The following is a 21,725-nucleotide window of genomic DNA, read 5'->3' as shown; positions in this document are numbered from 1 at the left end:
AAGCTCCATCATTCTTAGTACTTCTATTAAACATCTATTCTTCAGCCTGCACTGTCTCATCCAAGGAAGGACTTAGGGTGACATTAAAAAAAATTAGAAAAAAAAAAATTGTTTATTTTAATGAAAAGTATATTTAATTCATCAATTTTCATTAATCAAGAACTAATATTATTTATTGAGCAAAATGTGAAAATTAATATTAATAAATAATAAAATTGTAGAGATTTAAGTTAAAATTGGAGTTAAATAAAATAAAAATTATAAAAATGGAATAGAAATCAACTATCTGTTTCAAGAATTGAAAGTTTAAATCAGAAGATTAAAGAAATATTCTTATCTTAATTAATAAAAGTAAATTGTAATCGAACGGTTGATGATGACATTAACCAACTGAAAAAGAATAATTCCTCCATATCTAAAAGCAATCTGGTTTGGCTTTGCTTTTATCATTACTCCAACATCTGTGTCCAGTGTAAGAACTGTAAGAACATTCCTCCTCCATTGGATTAGTTTGCTGCCTCCATTATCACTTCAAAGCCCATAGAAAAAGCTGTAAAGACCACTCTGTCTCTCTCTCTCTCTCTCTCAAAATTCCCATATATCACCATCATTATTTGTTCATCCTCTTTTCACAGATTAAAAACAATCTCACTCACCTTCTTGTTATTAATCCACTTGTAGGTTTAAATCCCATATGTTTTCACCAGTGAAAAGTCCAAAAATTCTCTTAAAAAACCAATATCATCTTTGTCTTGTTCTCTTCAGATGATAAATATTTTTCTAATCCGCCCTGAAGTGCATGTTACCTTTTCTGGATTCTCTTTGTGTGGGCAATGATTTCTGTTTCCTTTACTTTCTACTATCATCTAGCTGATATTTTCTATTGAAAGGTTTTTTGTTTCTCGTTAAATTTGCCTTTCCCATGTGGTTCTTTTATCATTCTTCTGCATTTTCTGTGTCAGAGTTTTGACGGGTTGTGCTGCAGGTGGTTCCGCTTTAGCGGCTTGAGTTAATAATATTAAAGAGTTCTCTTCTGTTGGTCTTCCTGGGTAGGCCTTTCAACTGCTTTTCTTTATTTTTCCATGTTGCTCTTCCCTTCTTTTTCCAATTTTAACTCTTCCTGAATTTGTTAATAGTTAAAATTGCTTGATGCTTTACTTGTTCTAATTTTGTTCGAAGGTCCTGGAATGTTTTCTTCATTTCAATAGGTTCTTTCGTATAGATATTTATTGGGGTTGTTGGAATTTTCCATTCTTTTCTTTGAAGTAAGTTTCCAGTTTTGCTTTCTATGAACGCTCGGGACCTGTTCAGTCTTTAGCTTGTAGTGTTCTTGCTTCTATTGTCATTTTTAGTTGGTATTGAATTGTGTCTTCTAAGGGCTTTGATCAACTTCCCTAAATTTGTTCTTTTGCCTAATCATATTTCAGTAATCTCTTGTTCTTCATTGTCATAATGCGTCCCACTTATTTCCCTCTTCGATGGGAGAGTACTGGAGACCAGTGGTGGTATGCTTCTCCCATTGATTGGGCAGCTGCTAATGGCCACTATGACTTGGTCAGGGAGCTCCTTCGCATTGACAACAATCACCTTATCAAGCTCACCTCTCTCAGGCGAATTCGACGCCTTGAGACTGTGTGGGATGATGAGGAACAGTTTGATGATGTTGCCAAATGTCGCTCTCAAGTTGCCAGAAAACTTTTTCATGAGTGTGAATCCAAGAAAGGTAAAAATTCTCTCATCCAAGCCGGCTATGGTGGATGGCTTATCTACACTGCTGCTTCAGCTGGAGACTTGAGTTTTGTTCAGGAACTTCTTGAAAAGAACCCTCTACTTGTTTTTGGTGAAGGAGAATACGGTGTTACAGATATACTCTATGCTGCTGCCAGAAGCAAGAGTAGTGAAGTTTTCAGGATTGTTTATGATTTTGCTGTTTCTCCAAGGTTTTTGACAGCAAAAGGTGGAGAGTTTGAGGAGCACATAGGGGATATTCCTTCTCTGTACAAGTGGGAGATGATCAATAGGGCTGTTCATGCTGCTGCAAGAGGTGGGAATTCAAACATTTTGAGGGAGCTTCTCAGTAATTGCACTGATGTCTTGGCTTATAGAGATAAGGAAGGCGCAACTATTTTACATGCTGCTGCTGCCAGAGGGCAGGTCGAGGTGAGGCTCCAACTAAAATGTTGATGCTTCACTTTCTTATCTGTTGGAAAACTAGCTTTTTTCAGTATTTTGTCAGTTTAATTTAATTTAATTTTTTTTTATCATCTTATATGATTAATAGAAACCTGATTGTGTTGTTTTCTCCTGCTTTGAAGTGATGGCAGGGGGACTGGATAGTTACATGAAGTTTTGTTTATCTTTTATTTGCTCAAAGTTTTCTGAAATTTTGAAGTAAGAATTAAAAGATGTGAGATCTAAGAAGCAGGCTTAGATCATGCCCGTCTTAGAAGTACATGTCTTTCTGTTAACTCTAGCTGTCTAAGAAATAAGATTCTTTTCTCCATTATGTCATAGATGACTCAACTATTTAATGATGCACTGAACTAAAATGAAGTTTGTAATCCATGGTTTCTGGAAAAGACTGAAACTCTTAGTATCTCAAGATGAGGCACTATATCCATATTGATGAATCTGAGAACACCATGATTCATTGGTTCAACCCAGGGTATCAATTGGTGTTTCAAGGAGACTATTGAATCCTTATCCAACTATCCCTCCACGGACTAATGCTGCTTGTATTCCATTGTTTGACTTCTGAATAGGGAAAGCATTCAAACTGATAGATTCATAAAATTATGTTCATATTCATAAAATAATTTTTTACGGATAAGGTCATGAACTCGTGATGCATTCCACTCGATGATTGCCTTCATTTATCTCAAGTAAGCAATGATTTGATCTTTTAAGCCTATGAGCTCTGTTATTCTTTTTGCAGGTAGTTAAAGATCTTATAGCCTCCTTTGATATCATCAATTCAACAGACCATCTAGGCAACACAGCGTTGCATATTGCTGCTTATAGGGGTCAATTATCTGTGGTAGAAGCTCTGATTGCTGTGTCTCCCTCATTGATCTCTTTAACAAACAATGCTGGAGAAACCTTTCTTCATATGGCTGTGTCCGGATTCCAAACTCCTGCCTTTAAAAGATTGGACCGGCAGATTGAGCTTATGAAGCAGTTGGTTTGTGGGAAATTTTTCAATGTGGAAGACATCATCAATGCCAAAAGTAATGATGGAAGGACTGCACTCCACACAGCCATCATTGGGAATGTTCACTCTGATCTTGTGCAGCTCCTGATGTCTGCTCATTCAATAAATGTCAATGTCCATGATGCAGATGGGATGACCCCTCTTGATCTTCTTAAGCAACGGCCACATTCTGCATCATCAGATGTACTGATTAGGCAACTGATTTCAGCAGGTGGGATATTTGGTTGCCAGGATTATTCTGCAAGAAAAGCCATTGCCTCTCGTTTGAAGATGCAAGGTAATGGAGTCAGTCCTGGAACATCATTCAGAATCTCCGATGCAGAAATATTCTTGTATACAGGTATTGAGATTGCTTCTGATGCTGATCCAGCTTATGAAGAAAGGAGTTCATATTCAACTGAACATATTGACTCAACCAATGGGAACCAGAGCTCAACAATTAATAGGAAGTTAGGTTCTGTTAGTAGCGCAGCACAACAGTTGAAAAGAGTCCTCCATTGGCCCCGTCTGAAAGGGGAAAAACCGGAAAGATTCAAGAAATCAGTGGATCAAGTTTCTTTGGAATCATGCAAGAAATGCAATTGTCCAGGGGAAACTCCAACCCCACTTCGCCAGAAATTCACGAAGCCCTCATCCCTTCCTAACAACAAGAGGACACTTTCCGTTAGGAGTAATCAATCAAGTCCAACAGCCAAGAAGAAATTTGCTTCAGGCATAATGCATGGTGTTATGCAGGCTATGCCACAATTAACTGTTCCAGGTCGATCACGCTCAAGTTCATTTTCAAAATCATCCACATCTTCTCCTACTTCGTTGGATAAACAAAAAGGGGTATTTATTGACAATGATGTAGCTGGGCCATCATCTTCCAATCAATCATTTGATGATAGAACACCAAATGTGATTGGGAAAGAAGGCTCCACGATGAATAAGAAGTTGAGGAACCAATACTTCTGTTTTGGTGCATCTGGCCTTTCTGTGAAAACCCCAGTTAGCAGGCCGCGGCAAAGCCATAGTTCAAATCCTTCTGTTCTCTCAGCAGCTTGATGAGAAAAGCTATTGTCTTGCAGTGATTCAGGTGTCAAAGAAAGGAGGGAGTCCAAAGCTGAGAGCCCAGACGGAAGCAAGCAGCAGATTGTCTAACTTAGACGAAGATTAACAAGTTCTCTTAGCTGTTTCCTGCATGTCTTTTCCTTTGTAGAATGTTGTCTTGTTTAATTTGAGTAGGCCAAGTAATCGTACTCAAAACTTTCTCTGAAGTACATCTTGTGCTTTTATGTTGTGGAAAGTAGTGAAGAAATGTAATATTCTGAACGGTTAAGCATTTAGTTTTCTTATTTCTTTCAGCTAGGAAAACAGAATCGATCAGCAAGTTATCTTCTAGTTTGCAAGCAAGAAAGAAGCAGCAACATGCTTCAGTTGGCTGTAATAACTAGATGAAGGCTCTTTGATAAGCGGCTCTTTGATAAATGCTTGCTTGGTTAAAACCTCTGAAGTGCTCTTTTTCTGAACATTGGCAGGCTGTCAAGCCGATTATGTATCAACGGCGAATGGACTAGAATTTTGATCTGAACTTGCAAATCACATGGCCCTGCCTAATTGTTTGGACTGTTGGCCCTTTTAAGGCCAGGCCCGTGTCTGTTCCTCCAACCATATATATATATATATATATATATATATAAGCATGTGCTGACATAGTCATGGCATCACAATGACATGAACACATTTGGAGAGTAAATAATAGACAAACGATGTAATTAATTTCTAAAGAATCTTTTTTTTTTTTTTTAAATCATACTTTAATGGAGTGTCTCCATTGCATAATTAAACTTGTCTGTTTCCCTGTGTCTCACTCTTCTTTGTTAACATCATCGGGGCTGACCCAACCATACTCTCCCTGTCCTCCATACTCGCAAGTCTCTCCCTGTCCTCCATACTCTTCAGTGACAGTTTTGAAATTTTTCCCACAGATAACTACATTTTGACAAAACAGTACCGTCTCTTAGGTGCCATAGATGATAGAATTATTATCATCCTTTGACCATTTTTTTTTCAAATAATAACGTCTGCGTAATACATTTTCCTTAGTTATGATTGAAATTTTTGCCTTAAACGGTTTCGATTACGTCATTTTGTGTTTCTTTTATATTGATCATCAATATTTTCATACAAGGGTAAGTTCGGCTTTATATGAGAATAAATTTAATAATTACTAAATTAAATATGCATACATTTTTCTTTTAGCAGATATCTCTTAAATCACTAAATTATGTTTAATTATATTCGTGTAAGGGAGATTTTATTATGGAGCTAAAGCGCTCTAAACAGAAATTTTATCTATTTACAATGATCGAATACTTACATTGTTTAAGAGATATAGAGTTTTTTATCATTTATGCCCAATATATTGATTGCTTGCATTTAATTTTTCCTTGTAAACAAAAAAAGTTTGAAAATTAAGTACAAGCTTAATCTATCCTGCTTGAGAAGAACTGAAGATTAAGAAGGAAAAGCAAAAAAAGGTGGGAATTTGTTGGAAATTGAAAGAACCTGTGACCCAAGTTATTTATTGGTAATAGCTTAGAGCTTGTTGGCTCAACAGCTGCTATTAGTTATCAAATTAAAGGTCAAATATCAGTAGCTAGTAATTAACAATTGAAAGATAATAAATTTCAACTTTAATGTTACTATTATAATTTTAAAATTTAAACTTTTCAATTAAGTTGGTCTTTTAATTTTAATTTTCAGAGATGGCATAAAATTGGTGCAACACAGATGTGAACAACAACTAGTTTATGCTCAACAATTCTGGCTAACAGGACGAATAGAATAATAATAATAAAAAAAAAAGTTTATTCATCGAATAAAGATTAAATTTCACTAATTTACATCCATTTTTGATCTTTAAATATTTTTATGGATAAATCACGTGTATAATATAAATATGTCTATAATTTTACAAAATTGTGATTGGCCAGTACAGCCAAAATTTCAAAATTATGAAGTGTAGCACTAGTTGACTGAAACTTCTAAGTCTTGGTGCTACTTTTGGCAGAAAATTCCATGGAAATGTAACCCAATGGTACCTTATTCTTTTTCTTGTGATTAGACGTGTCTGATAGAGCAAGAAATAATGTTAATGGGTGGGTGGGAAATAATGTTAATGGGTGGGTGGGTCGGGGTGAGCAATCGATTCAAACCGAATCGAATCGAATTAAATTATAAAAATTAAACCGTTAATTTTAGAAATCGAATCGAATCGAAATTAGTAAAAAATCGAATCGAATCGAATATTTCGATTCGATTTGATTTAAATCGATCGGTTTGATTTTTGATTGATTTTTTAATTTGGACTTGATTTTCAAGTTATTTGATCTAATTTTAACTTTGGTTTGAACCTAATAATCATTAATCAATGAAATTAAACAATTAATATATATATAATTAAATATAATTCATAAATTTTCCATAAAAATAAATTAATTCAAAAATCGATTCGGTTCGATTTAACTATATAAATCACTATTCGGTTCGATTCGGTTTAATCGATTTTTTTCTCTTCAAAATCGAATCGAACCAAAATAACCGAAATTTTTATAAATTAAAATCGAACTGAACCAATTAAATTTTAAAACCAAATCGATTGAACCTAATTGACTCGGTTTAGTTTGATTTTTTAATTTGAACCGAATTCTGCTTAGCCCTATGGGTGGGTGGGTGCCCAAAAGTCCACTTGAAGGTAAACTTGCATACTAATATTATCCATTCAACTATGCATCCATCATTCTCACACTATGAGTGTGCAATTGATTGAAAAATTGAACTATGGGCTGCATTGCCTAGCATTGCTTTTTTTTTTTGGGTAACTACAGGCATATCACTCAATTAATAAGTTAAATTCAAATCATCATTTTTTCAATCTCTTACTCAAAAAATTTTTAAGTAAAGACAATTTAATTCTGTATGATTTATTAATTTGCACTTATTTTGTTAGGCTTTTTTAATTTTTATATTTTTATTTTGTAAGTAAATTTCTTAAATAACACATTATATTTCATAAAAGTCCATAAAATTTAAAAAATTAGTTAAAAATTAAAAAAAAAATTAGTTGATTTGGTTTTATATGAAAATAATTAACTGAAACCAAAAATAATTTTTACAAAAAAAAAAAAAACTAAATCAACCAAACCAAAAAAACCAAACTAAAATAGTTTAATTGAAATTTTCAATTATTATCCTTTTTTGCTGACCTATATGTCACACTCCACAAATTTTATCTAAAAATAAAGTTGCCAATTTTAAATATCTTCCTGTCCTATGACAAAAGTAAAGTAAATAAAAATTATGTACACACAAAAAATATATAATAAAACTCATTAATTAAATATATAAATCTTATATATCTATATATTACATTCATAATGAATTAAATATATATTAACTGGTCAAACATTTTGAGCGCCCACAATAAACTTTGTACGTAAGAAAGAAAAATGGAAGATGATGATGATGATTAGATTCTTGTAAAGTGAGGTTCTAAAGAGGGTTTTTAGGGTATGCAAGTCAATGTTCTCGTTTACATAATTGTGCTTTCGTTTATGTTTGCATATTTGAAGCCCAAAACCTGATTTTGGATTTACCAATTTGTATTTAATTAACTAACTTAGCAGTCGACAAATTTGAAATTTTTATAGGTCAAATATATATAGCAAAACCATTTTAATAAAGGAGTTAAATGAGTTTATATAGAATGTCCAACTTGCTATCATTAATAATTTGAGTGATAATGTATAGTACGTAGCAAGATCCAGTTAGGTGAGGTCTTGCATTCATATTAGCTGGCCATGCTAATTGGATACAAATTAGAGTTGTTTTCTTTCATGGAAATTAATTGGAGTAATTAAAAAAATAGCAATAACTAATTACTTAGAAAAGCAACATTTACATATTAAATTTTTTCAGATATTCAATTCAATTAAATTTTATTAGACGAGTTTAGATAGTATATAATCAGATATTTGTGGCAAGTTCGAATTAATTTAATTAATGATATCATATTGAGTTGATGTCGGATTGAATTTTATATGTTAAATATTTCCTATTTTAATAAATTTATATAAATAAATAGTTAAATACATAATATTTTTATAATAATATTAATAAACTTTTATATAATATATTTTAAATAAATAGTATTTAAATATTTTTTAGAATTATAAAATTTTAAAATATAAATTACTAATACAACTCTATATTTATATATAAATTATTAATTAAAATGTATAAATTTAAAAGGATTCAAGTATTATTCAAGTAAATTTTACTATATTCGAGTAATAATAATCATTTTTAAGCTTTTGAATTATCAATATTTTTAAAGAAATTAAAATTTTAAATAAATAACTACATAAATTAAAAAAAAATCAACAATGATGGTTTAGAAAAAAAACTAACAAATATTGGATAAGAAGAATTTTAGAAAACCTTATAATTAAAATCACTATTTAGTGATATTAAATTATTTTTTAAAATTATTAAATGTCAATATAAACGGTTGTGTTTTGAGTCAAATCATATATTGACTTTTAGTTTTACAAATCATTTTGGATTTTATGAGTTAAAATAAGTTAATCACTTTCAAACTTGATATATTCACAATGAATTACAATCTATAAGTGTATTAAAAATGGAATTTTAAAATAATTAATAATTTTTTTAATTTCATAAATTTATAATAACCGATAGACAATGAAATAATTATAGTTATCTTTCTTTCTTATTATAAAAATGAATAATTACAAAATAAATAGATAAAGAAGTTCGAAGTTAAGACCTATTCATTTTATACTTTAAAGGAGAGAAAAAGCACTCAAGTTACACTTAATTGATGAATAATTAATAACCTTTAAATTACCCATCAAAGTATAATTAATCTACTAATTATACAAGGATGTCAATTTAGAAGAATTGTCTTTGTGCTTGTGCCAACATAATTTCAAATTGTCATGTAGTGTAAGATTGAGATTTTTAAGGAGTAATTCATGCATGTAATTAAAATACTATTAAAAAAAATTCTCACTATTTTCCATCCTTTTGTCCTAACTTTCACTGCCCTACCTGCCTTTTTTATTATTTTTTTTCTTTTTTAAATTTTGAGTCTTGCATATTTTGTGCTTGTATTTATGCACCAAAGAGATTCTAAAAGACTCTCTCTCTCTCTATATATATATATTCCTTTTCTTAAATTTTTTTTAATTATAATATAAGTAATTTTTTTTATTAATTGAATAAAAAAATTTAAATAATACATGGAATTTAATTTATAATGCCACTTATAAACTTAAATTAACATATAAACAAATAAATAAAAATAAGACATAAACTACGGCCATGTTTAAAATGATGTAATTAAACCGGAATGCAATAATGATTACATTATATATTTTGATTACATTGTTTGATAATATTAAAAAAAAATTGAGATAATAGAATTATAATTATGTAATATAATTAATTATATTTAAAGTAACATAATGATGTAACTAATTATATTTAAAGTAACATAATGATTATTATATATAAAAATGAATATAATTATTATTATTTATTTTAATTTTTTATTTATTGTCAATACTGCCACAAATATTACCACCTAGCTATCACTGTCACTATTAGCACTACCCTTACCTTGTCACAATTACCACCGCCACCACTATCATATTACCACGAAATTATCACGATCCAAATTATGGGCCAGACCGACACTAGGACTAGAGTTAGCATAAGATCTCCAAAGCCTGTAGTAAGCCTAACTATTCATTAGCCCAACCTTAAAGTCCATGTACCCCATTTTCAAGAAATCAACAGGACAGAGTCCACCCATAAACTAGACAATCCAACGGAGAGTTTTTAACTCACCCGACCTGTCATCACAATATACATATATGTATAAGGAGCTCAGCTCTCATTCATAATCATCAACTCAATATAAGATCAAATGAGAGTCCAACTCCCTCATCCAACATAGTCATCCATCTACTCATTCCACATACATAGATTAATAAGTTTATAATTCCAAAATAATTAATCTTACAAGCTCAAGCTAAGTAAAATGGTTCTACACATGCGAAGATCTAGAATTTAAATTTAACAATACAAAATATGGAAATAACAGCTAGTAGACCTGCGAGGTAGGAAGTAAGTTAAACATAAAAATAAGCTCTCCTGTAAACTGGAAAAATAGGTGAACAGGAGTGAGCGTTCAACTCATGGAATAAGATATTGATTTTACTTACAATTTCTATAACTATCTATGTCTAGTGCATCATAAAAGTGAAATACATCATCTTCACATATTTCAAACAAATCAAGTCATAATCATATCAAAGGCAATCTGGAGCACTCGCATACCCGTGTGTCACATCCATACTCACACATATATACATATGAGCTGATCTCCTATACAGCTCTCTTAGTTCTAACTTCTACCAGCGAGATCAACTCAAAGCAGGATTTTCTCTTAATATTTAAATACGGAAGCTAGCGACATCAACTCAAAGCCGTGCCTACCCCGACTTATACATAATAAGGATCAGGTCCCAGCGAGTCAAGCTCCAGCCGCTTCTACTAATCTTACCCATATCCATAAACACACCACATACACACCCACTCACACACACAGCTCTAGATCGTCACAAAATAATAATCATAGCAATATTATCAAGAACAAATGTAATATAAAGCATGGCTAATATTTACTATATACATATATATATAAGTGATGCATGAACATACTCTGAATATAATAATATTGAAATTATAAATAAAATCAATATCTACTCACATTAATCCAAAAATTATTGTGATAGCTGGACGGAGGAGGAAGGCTTGCCTGGCTCACCTAAACATTATATCAAAAATTTTATCAATATTTACTTGAAACAAATTTTTTAAGAATTAAGGGACAATATTAAGTTTTACCAAAAATCCGACAGAGTTTCCTCTATATCTAGAACCTACCCAACTTGCAAAAAGATTCAAATAATACTTCTAAATCTTAAATTCCTACAACCACATCTTATCAACATGATATGACCCCTCCTGGGCCCTCCAAACGATCAATACTCATAAATTTAAAAAAATTATATTTTAGTCCATATAACTATCATTTTATTATAAATCATTCAAACGAGCTCTAAAATTTCTAAAATTTTGCCCCGCTGTCATTAGCAATATTACAAAGTTAATACAAAAGGAATTATAATTTTCTAACCTCTCACAAATATTTTATGGATTTTTAATCTAAACCTGGCACTAGATAGCTGAAGAAACTCAAGGTTCGGGTTTACCTACACCAATTCTGATACTTAGAACACTTCCGGGGTGTCTGAAAATGGTGGGATGGGCTATAACCTCGACCCAATTCCAAAGTGGCTCCAGCGACTTATCTGCTCGGTCTGAAATTGCAGATCTGGGAGACGGTCGAATTTCCATGAAACGAAAATACCTATGCGAAGCCCACAATACCATGGATTAGAATAAAATATTTACAAAATTATTTAAGCTCATTTAAAATTCGAAAAACCATTGTGAAATTTGTGGGACCCACCAAAATTTTGGTGTCAGAAAATGTGAAAACCCATATACAATTATTATTTATTATTATTTTATTTTAATTAGTTAACAATAATTCAATATATTTATAAAAATATATATATATTTTTATTAGATGGTCTGCTTATTTATTTTTAGATATATATATATTATTTTTGAAATTAAATATATATCTGCAATCTGAACAACCCAGTTCAATAATAACTCTTAGCCCATTCTATACCTAATAGAACTCTTGAAATATTTATATACCCTAATAATCTCTTCTGCTAAATTTTGCTCTCAAAACCTATTTGTCACCTCCTTTTCTATCAAATACTCTCAACAGAGAATCCCTAAATTTTTACTTCTCTATTCATCACATTCGATTCTGTTTTCAAGGTAAGAATTCTAATTCCTTATTCAGTAATTGGTGAATTTAATTTTATTTTATTTTCTTGATCTGTTACAACTACTCTAAAAAAAAATTTATTTTCTCTTTGACCATTGATATTGAATTTGATTGATCATGATTAATAGTAACATTGAATTTAGATTTTGTACATACATCTATATATTCACCGAATCATTATATATATATATATATATATATATATATATATATATATATATATATATATATATATATATATATATATATATATATATATATATAAAACCTTTGTCTGTCATTGTCCCCTGTTCATCCACGTCCACGTCCTTGAATTTGGAAGCGTCCCTATTATCCACGCATTTGAATCCCTTCGTCCACGTCCGTCCAACGTTTATATATATATATATATATATATATATATATATATTTGAATCCTCTTGTATCCACGTCCGTCCAAGGTTTATCTATATATATGTATATTAAAATTTTTTTATTTTATTATTATTTAATATTTTTCTTTTAATATTTTGGGTGTGTAGGAGATTCGAATATTCAATCAGCCAATTGAAATTGTCTCTCTTCCATTGAAAATAATTATTGTCTTGGAGGTTCCAGGTGAGTGGTAATTATAGTACATGGCACCGTTTTAGTCCCTTTTAAAATTTCTTAGCATTAAGTTTGTTATTAAATGAAATTTTAAATCAATATTTTAACAATTACTTTATATATGATTTTTTAGAGTTTTATATTATTATTGAATTTTATTTTGATTTTGATTAAATAATTAATTTTGTCAACTATCTCTGCATTAGACCCATTAGGATTCCGCGAACAGGCCTTTGATGTATTTATATTGATTGATATTTGACTATAAAATTTACTGATGTCTTACTGAATTGATTTGAGATTGATTTGATTTTATTGATTTGATTTGATATTGATTTGATTTTATTGAATTGATTTGAGAGTGATTTGATTTTATTGACTCTCTGAAACTATTGAAATACACTATTGGAATTGCACTATCGCTTATTATTTGCTATCCAAATTTTTTATTGATTTTGATTGATTTGTACAAATTGATTTTCTGCTTTGAATTGGTACCGTGCTCGATTCGTTTCGTTATCCGCCCCGCCGTGTGGACTATCACGGTATTAGGTTGCATTGTCGAGTCATGCATCATTGCAGTTTATGGTTTGCATTAGTATCATATGCATTGATATCTGTGAAGGAGGAGGAAGGTATTCGATATCCGTAGCGCTTACCATCATCCTTTGGTGATGTGGGTATCATCACCACGGTGCAATCGTAATTACAAAATTTTTATTGAATGAATTTCTTTTATATATATATGCTTTTATTAAGTTATTTTATTAATGATTTTTGACAGCATGAGCATGATTTTATTGAATAGAAAATTTATTGTAAAATTAATCAAGCGTCTGCTTGTTCCTATTCCGCTGTGTGCTATAATTATCATTCATCGAGCATCTAGCTCAAACCACGTTTTCTCCTCGTCATATCCTGCTTTGCATCAAGAGAATTCGCAAATGATCCAAATATTCAGTCCATTTTCCGGAGAGGGACAACTTTGATTTGTTCTCATAGTATGCCCGAGTTCATGTTTTCTCGGGCTAATAATTAGTTTAGTTTATTGTGATTTAAGTTTTTATTGAAATCAGAGAGACTCCATGCTTTACCTATGGGATATTTATGATGTTATTCAAAGATTTTGTTTATTTGAGTTTTGTCTAGTTTAGGGATTAGTAAGTGACAATATATTCATTCAAGATACTCTGATAAGGCTTGCATGATTTAAGAATACTTAAATTATGTGCCGGTCACGATTCAGAATTTTGGGTCGTGACAAAGTTGGTATCAGAGCTCGGTTAAGGTCTAGTAAACTTGCGGAGCATAGGATCCTTAACGTCTTTTCAGTTTATCATTGCTTTAGATGTCTCAAGGCCCTTCGTATCCTTTTCACCTGTCTTAATTTGGCTCACATTTTCAAATTTAATACTTGTTTATTAAAATAAATAAGTGCCTGAGTCTGTTAAACGTAAGAGGAGAGCTTGGGTCAAGGGTCTTAATGGTGCAAACCTTGATCCAACAAGGGAGGTACCACCTCAAACTATTAATCAGACATCTTAACAGACGCCTATGGCTAAGACTGGGACACAACCATTCTTTTGTTTCTCCATACTTTTCCATGATATTTAGTACACCACCTACTTTGTTAGAGTTTCCTTCATCTGTATCAACACCTATGAGGAACGCAATAGACATTGATATGGTGTATAGGGGATGTATAGTTCACATTGGAGATAGGGAATTAGTTGTAGATCTTGTTTCTTTAGATATGTTTGAGTTTGATGTGATTTTAGGCATGGATTGGTTAGCCACTTATCACGTTTCATTGGATTGTCATAATAAAGTTGTACTCTTTAAAATTCCTGGGGAGGCAGAATTTCAATTTCAGGGAGATCGCAGTATGGCCTCTAGTAATCTTATCTCTGTAGTGAGTGCTAGACGATTATTGCGAAAGAGGTGTAAAGGGTATCTAGCTTATGTTAGAGATGTTCAGGTAGAAGGTGCAGGTTTGGAGAATGTTGCAGTGGTTAAAGAGTTTCCTGATGTGTTTCCAGAAGATTTATCAGGTTTACCCCCGGAGCGAGAGGTAGAGTTTGGTATAGACTTAGTTCCCCGAATCGAGCCCATATCTATGCCACCTTATCGTATGGCACCCGCAGAACTTAAGGAGTTGAAGGAGCAACTACAGGACCTACTAGATAAGGGGTTTATTCGCCCTAGTGTTTCTCCATGGGGTGCTCCTGTGTTATTTGTAAGGAAGAAGGATGGGTCTTTGAGAATGTGCATTGATTATAGGCAATTGAATAAGGTAACTGTGCATAATAAGTATCCTCTTCCACGCATAGATGACCTGTTTGACCAACTTCAAGGTGCAAAGTATTTTTCCAAGATTGATCTTCGATCTGGGTATCATCAATTGAGGGTCAAGAAAGAAGACATACTTAAGACAGCCTTTAGGACTAGGTATGGACACTATGAATTTCTTGTAATGTCTTTTGGTCTTACCAATGCTCCGGCCGCTTTTATGGATCTCATGAACAGAGTTTTCAAGCCTTTCTTAGATCAATTTGTTATAGTATTCATCGATGACATTCTAGTGTACTCAAAGAGTAAGGAGGAGCATGAACAGCATTTGAGAATTGTCCTTCAGACCTTACGAGAACACAAGCTATATGCCAAGTTCTCAAAATGTGAGTTTTGGTTAGATAGTGTGGCTTTCCTAGGCCATACAGTATCTAAGGATGGGGTGTGCGTTGATAAAAAGAAAGTTGAGGCAGTGCTTCATTGGCCTAGACCCACGACTGTGTCAGAGATTCGTAGTTTCTTGGGTTTAGCAGGGTATTATAGACGGTTTGTTCAAGACTTCTCTCGTATTGCAGCACCTTTAACTAAGTTGACACAAAAGAATGTGAAATTTCAGTGGTCTGAGGCTTGTGAAAAAAGTTTTCAGGAGCTTAAGACTCGTTTAACTACAGCACCAGTGTTAACCCTTCCATCTGGATCAGGGGGTTATGTAGTATATTGTGATGCTTCTAGGATTGGTTTAGGATGTGTTTTGATGCAGCATGGACGGGTTATTGCATATGCTTCTCGTCAGTTGAAAAGACACGAGCAGAATTATCCAACTCATGATTTGGAAATGGCTGCAGTAATTTTTGCTTTGAAAATCTGGAGGCACTATCTGTATGGTGAGACTTGTGAAATCTTCACTGACCACAAAAGTCTCAAATACATTTTTGACCAATGTGATCTTAATCTTAGGCAAAGAAGATGGGTAGAATTGCTGAAGGATTATGATTGCACCATACAGTATCACCCTGGAAAAGCTAATGTAGTGGCTGATGCTCTAAGCAGGAAGTCTTCTGGTAGTTTAGCCCATATATCTACCAAGATGAGGCCTTTGATTGGTGAATTACATGAGTTGCTAGATCAGGGAGTAGAGTTTGAAATCATAGCTGGATCATTCTTAGCACATTTTCGAGTTAGGCCTATCTTGATTGATCGAATTAAGGCTGCTCAAAAGAGGGATTCTCAGCTGTGTGAGATTATAGATAATATTCATCAAGACCAAGCTCAAGGATTCATGTTGAATGATGATGGAGTTCTTCGTTATGACACTAGACTTTGTGTCCCCAATGTTGATGAGTTGAGAAGAGAAATCATGGAGGAGGCACACCATTCTGCTTACACAGTACACCCAGGTTCAACTAAGATGTACCGTGATTTAAGGGAGCATTATTGGTGGGGTGGTATGAAGAGGGATATTGCAGACTTTGTTGCTAAATGTTTGACTTGTCAGCAGGTTAAGGCAGAACATCAGAGACCATCTGGGTTACTTCAGCCATTGCCTATCCCCGAGTGGAAGTGGGAGCATATTGCCATGGACTTTGTTGTGGGTTTACCTAGTACACGAGGTGGTTACAATGCAATATGGGTGATAGTGATGATTGACAAAATCGCTCATTTCCTTCCCGTGAAGACTACATATGACTTTGCTAAACTTGCACGCTTGTATATAAACAAGATTGTTAGTCTTCATGGAGTTCCAGCTTTCCATTGTATCCGATCGTGGTACTCCATTTACTTCTCGATTTTGGAAGAAATTCCAAGAAGCTTTAGGAACACGAGTAGACTTTAGTACTGCTTTTCACCCTCAGACGGATGGACAGTCAGAAAGGACCATACATACATTAGAGGACATGCTTCGTGCATGCGTTATGGATTTTGGTGGCTGTTGGGATCATCATTTGCCTTTAGTAGAGTTTGCTTATAATAATAGTTATCAGGCAAGTATAGAGATGGCTCCATATGAGGCATTATATGGTCGAAAGTGTAGGTCACCGGTTTGTTGGGATGAAGTTGGAGAAAGAAGGCTTACTAGACCAGAGTTGATACAATTAACTTCAGAGAAGGTTCGACTAATTCGTGATCGACTTTTGACTGCTCAAAGTCGATAGAGAAGTTATGCTGACCCTAAGCGAAAAGATGTAGAATTTATGATTGGTGATCATGTATTTCTGAGAGTTTCCCCTATGAAAGGAATCATGAGGTTTGGGAAGAAAGGGAAGCTTAGCCCTCGTTTTGTTGGTCCATTTGAAATTTTAGAGAGAATTGGAGCAGTTGCTTACCGTTTAGCCCTTCCACTGGTTTTGCACATGTACATCCAGTTTTTCATATTTCTATGCTTAGGAAGTATGTACCAGATCCATCTCATGTTTTACAACCTCAAACCATGCAATTTAGGGATGATATGTCATATGAGGAGCAACCAGTAAAGATTTTAGATCGACTAATTAGGAAACTCCGGTCTAAGGAAGTGGCTTTGGTCAAAGTCTTGTGGCATAATCACTCAAGTAGTGAGGCCACATGGGAGGCAGAATCTGAAATGCGAGCCAAATATCCTCATTTATTTGATTCTTCAGGTTAGAATTTTTGTCTATCCAAATTCGGGGACCGAATTTTTTTTAAGGGGGGAAGTATGTGAAAACCCATATACAATTATTATTTATTATTATTTTATTTTAATTAGTTAACAATAATTCAATATATTTATAAAAAAATATATATATTTTTATTAGATGGTCTGCTTATTTATTTTTAGATATATATATATTATTTTTGAAATTAAATATATATCTGCAATCTGAACAACCCAGTTCAATAATAACTCTTAGCCCATTCTATACCTAATAGAACTCTTGAAATATATATATACCCTAATAATCTCTTCTGCTAAATTTTGCTCTCAAAACCTATTTGTCACCTCCTTTTCTATCAAATACTCTCAACAGAGAATCCCTAAATTTTTACTTCTCTATTCATCACATTCGATTCTGTTTTCAAGGTAAGAATTCTAATTCCTTATTCAGTAATGGGTGAATTTAATTTAATTTTATTTTCTTGATCTGTTATAACTATTCTAAAAAAAAAATTATTTTCTCTTTGACCATTGATATTGAATTGGATTGATCATGATTAATAGTAACATTGAATTTAGATTTTGTACATACATCTATATATTCACCGAATTATTTTATATATATATATATATATATATATATAACCTTTGTCTGTCATTGTCCCCTGTTCATCCACGTCCACGTCCTTGAATTTGGAAGCGTCCCTATTATCCACGCATTTGAATCCCTTCGTCCACGCATTTGAATCCCTTCGTCCACGTCCGTCCAACGTTTATATATATATATATATATATATATATATATATATTTGAATCCTCTTGTATCCACGTCCGTCCAAGGTTTATCTATATATATGTATATTAAAATTATTTTATTTTATTATTATTTAATATTTTTCTTTTAATATTTTGGGTGTGTAGGAGATTCGAATATTCAATCAGCCAATTGAAATTGTCTCTCTTCCATTGAAAATAATTATTGTCTTGGAGGTTCCAGGTGAGTGGTAATTATAGTACATGGCACCGTTTTAGTCCCTTTTAAAATTTCTTAGCATTAAGTTTGTTATTAAATGAAATTTTAAATCAATATTTTAACAATTACTTTATATATGATTTTTTAGAGTTTTATATTATTATTGAATTTTATTTTGATTTTGATTAAATAATTAATTTTGTCAACTATCTCTGCATTAGACCCATTAGGATTCCGCGAACAGGCCTTTGATGTATTTATATTGATTGATATTTGACTATAAAATTTACTGATGTCTTACTGAATTGATTTGAGATTGATTTGATTTTATTGATTTGATTTGATATTGATTTGATTTTATTGAATTGATTTGAGAGTGATTTGATTTTATTGACTCTCTGAAACTATTGAAATACACTATTGGAATTGCACTATCAGTTATTATTTGCTATCTGAAATTTTTTATTGATTTTGATTGATTTGTACAAATTGATTTTCTGTTTTGAATTGGTACCGTGCCCGTGATTCGTTTACATTATCCGCCCCGCCGTGTGGACTATCACGGTATTAGGTTGCATTGTCGAGTCATGCATCATTGCAGTTTATGGTTTGCATTAGTATCATATGCATTGATATCTGTGAAGGAGGAGGAAGGTATCTGATATCTGGTAGCGCGCTTACCGTCTGTCCTTTGGTGATGTGGGGTATCATCACCCTGGTGCACTGTACCATAAAATTTTTATTGAATGAATTTCTTTTATATATATATGCTTTTATTAAGTTATTTTATTAATGATTTTTGACAGCATGAGCATGATTTTATTGAATAGAAAATTTATTGTAAAATTAATCAAGCGTCTGCTTGTTCCTATTCCGTTGTGTGCTATAATTATCATTCACTGAGCATCTAGCTCAAACCACGTTTTCTCATGCATTATCTGTTTGGATCGGTAGAGAATTCTGCAGCTGATCCAAATATTCAGTCCATTTTCTGGAGAGGGACAACTTTGATTTGTTCTCATAGTATGCCCGAGTTCATGTTTTCTCGGGCTAATAATTAGTTTAGTTTATTGACAGTTTAAGTTTTTATTGAAATCTGTAGAGACTCCGCAGTTTACCTATGGGATATTTATGATGTTATTCAGCATTTTGTTTATTTGAATTTTGTCTATTTTTGGGATTAGTAAGTGACAATATATTCATTCAAGATACTCTGATAAGGCTTGCATGATTTAAGAATACTTAAATTATGTGCCGGTCACGATTCAGAATTTTGGGTCGTGACAAAGTTGGTATCAGAGCTCGGTTAAGGTCTAGTAAACTTGCGGAGCATAGGATCCTTAACGTCTTTTCAGTTTATCATTGCTTTAGATGTCTGCGTCCTTCGTATCCTTTTCACCTGTCTTAATTTGGCTCACATTTTCAAATTTAATACTTGTTTATTAAAATAAATAAGTGCCTGAGTCTGTTAAACGTAAGAGGAGAGCTTGGGTCAAGGGTCTTAATGGTGCAAACCTTGATCCAACAAGGGAGGTACCACCTCAAACTATTAATCAGACATCTTAACAGACGCCTATGGCTAAGACTGGGACACAACCATTCTTTTGTTTCTCCATACTTTTCCATGATATTTAGTACACCACCTACTTTGTTAGAGTTTCCTTCATCTGTATCAACACCTATGAGGAACGCAATAGACATTGATATGGTGTATAGGGGATGTATAGTTCACATTGGAGATAGGGAATTAGTTGTAGATCTTGTTTCTTTAGATATGTTTGAGTTTGATGTGATTTTAGGCATGGATTGGTTAGCCACTTATCACGTTTCATTGGATTGTCATAATAAAGTTGTACTCTTTAAAATTCCTGGGGAGGCAGAATTTCAATTTCAGGGAGATCGCAGTATGGCCTCTAGTAATCTTATCTCTGTAGTGAGTGCTAGACGATTATTGCGAAAGAGGTGTAAAGGGTATCTAGCTTATGTTAGAGATGTTCAGGTAGAAGGTGCAGGTTTGGAGAATGTTGCAGTGGTTAAAGAGTTTCCTGATGTGTTTCGGAAGATTTATCGAGTTTACCCTGAGCGAGAGGTAGAGTTTGGTATAGACTTAGTTCACAGGCGAGGCCCATATCTATGCCACCTTATCGTATGGCACCCGCAGAACTTAAGGAGTTGAAGGAGCAACTACAGGACCTACTAGATAAGGGGTTTATTCGCCCTAGTGTTTCTCCATGGGGTGCTCCTGTGTTATTTGTAAGGAAGAAGGATGGGTCTTTGAGAATGTGCATTGATTATAGGCAATTGAATAAGGTAACTGTGCGTAATAAGTATCCTCTTCCACGCATAGATGACCTGTTTGACCAACTTCAAGGTGCAAAGTATTTTTCCAAGATTGATCTTCGATCTGGGTATCATCAATTGAGGGTCAAGAAAGAAGACATACTTAAGACAGCCTTTAGGACTAGGTATGGACACTATGAATTTCTTGTAATGTCTTTTGGTCTTACCAATGCTCCGGCCGCTTTTATGGATCTCATGAACAGAGTTTTCAAGCCTTTCTTAGATCAATTTGTTATAGTATTCATCGATGACATTCTAGTGTACTCAAAGAGTAAGGAGGAGCATGAACAGCATTTGAGAATTGTCCTTCAGACCTTACGAGAACACAAGCTATATGCCAAGTTCTCAAAATGTGAGTTTTGGTTAGATAGTGTGGCTTTCCTAGGCCATACAGTATCTAAGGATGGGGTGTGCGTTGATAAAAAGAAAGTTGAGGCAGTGCTTCATTGGCCTAGACCCACGACTGTGTCAGAGATTCGTAGTTTCTTGGGTTTAGCAGGGTATTATAGACGGTTTGTTCAAGACTTCTCTCGTATTGCAGCACCTTTAACTAAGTTGACACAAAAGAATGTGAAATTTCAGTGGTCTGAGGCTTGTGAAAAAGTTTTGGAGCTTAAGACTCGCTTAACTACAAAGACTGTGTTAACCCTTCCATCTGGATCAGGGGGTTATGTAGTATATTGTGATGCTTCTAGGATTGGTTTAG

General features: G+C 33.1%; 1 protein-coding gene across 3 annotated transcripts; it reads left to right on the top strand.

The window, feature by feature from the left end:
- Positions 1-428: 428 nt before the first annotated feature.
- On the top strand, positions 429-4,557 carry LOC110668364 (uncharacterized). 3 transcript variants are annotated; one of them, XM_058136124.1, is made up of 4 exons: positions 559-890; positions 986-1,049; positions 1,428-2,160; positions 2,936-4,557. In XM_058136124.1, the coding sequence occupies exons 3-4, from the start codon at positions 1,453-1,455 to the stop codon at positions 4,256-4,258; spliced, it is 2,031 nt and encodes a 676-aa protein (XP_057992107.1). In that variant the 5' UTR covers positions 559-890; positions 986-1,049; positions 1,428-1,452; the 3' UTR covers positions 4,259-4,557. The 3 variants fall into 3 exon arrangements, with proteins under 3 accessions (XP_021685253.2, XP_057992107.1, XP_021685254.2); XM_021829562.2 differs by having other exon boundaries at positions 559-1,049; XM_021829561.2 differs by having other exon boundaries at positions 429-2,160.
- Positions 4,558-21,725: the final 17,168 nt, after the last annotated feature.

The sequence above is a fragment of the Hevea brasiliensis genome, chromosome 15 (assembly GCF_030052815.1).
Source record: "Hevea brasiliensis isolate MT/VB/25A 57/8 chromosome 15, ASM3005281v1, whole genome shotgun sequence".
Classification (NCBI taxonomy): domain Eukaryota; kingdom Viridiplantae; phylum Streptophyta; class Magnoliopsida; order Malpighiales; family Euphorbiaceae; genus Hevea; species Hevea brasiliensis.
The sequence above is the reverse complement of the archived record's forward strand: the minus strand, read 5'-3'. Positions and strand labels throughout refer to the sequence as shown.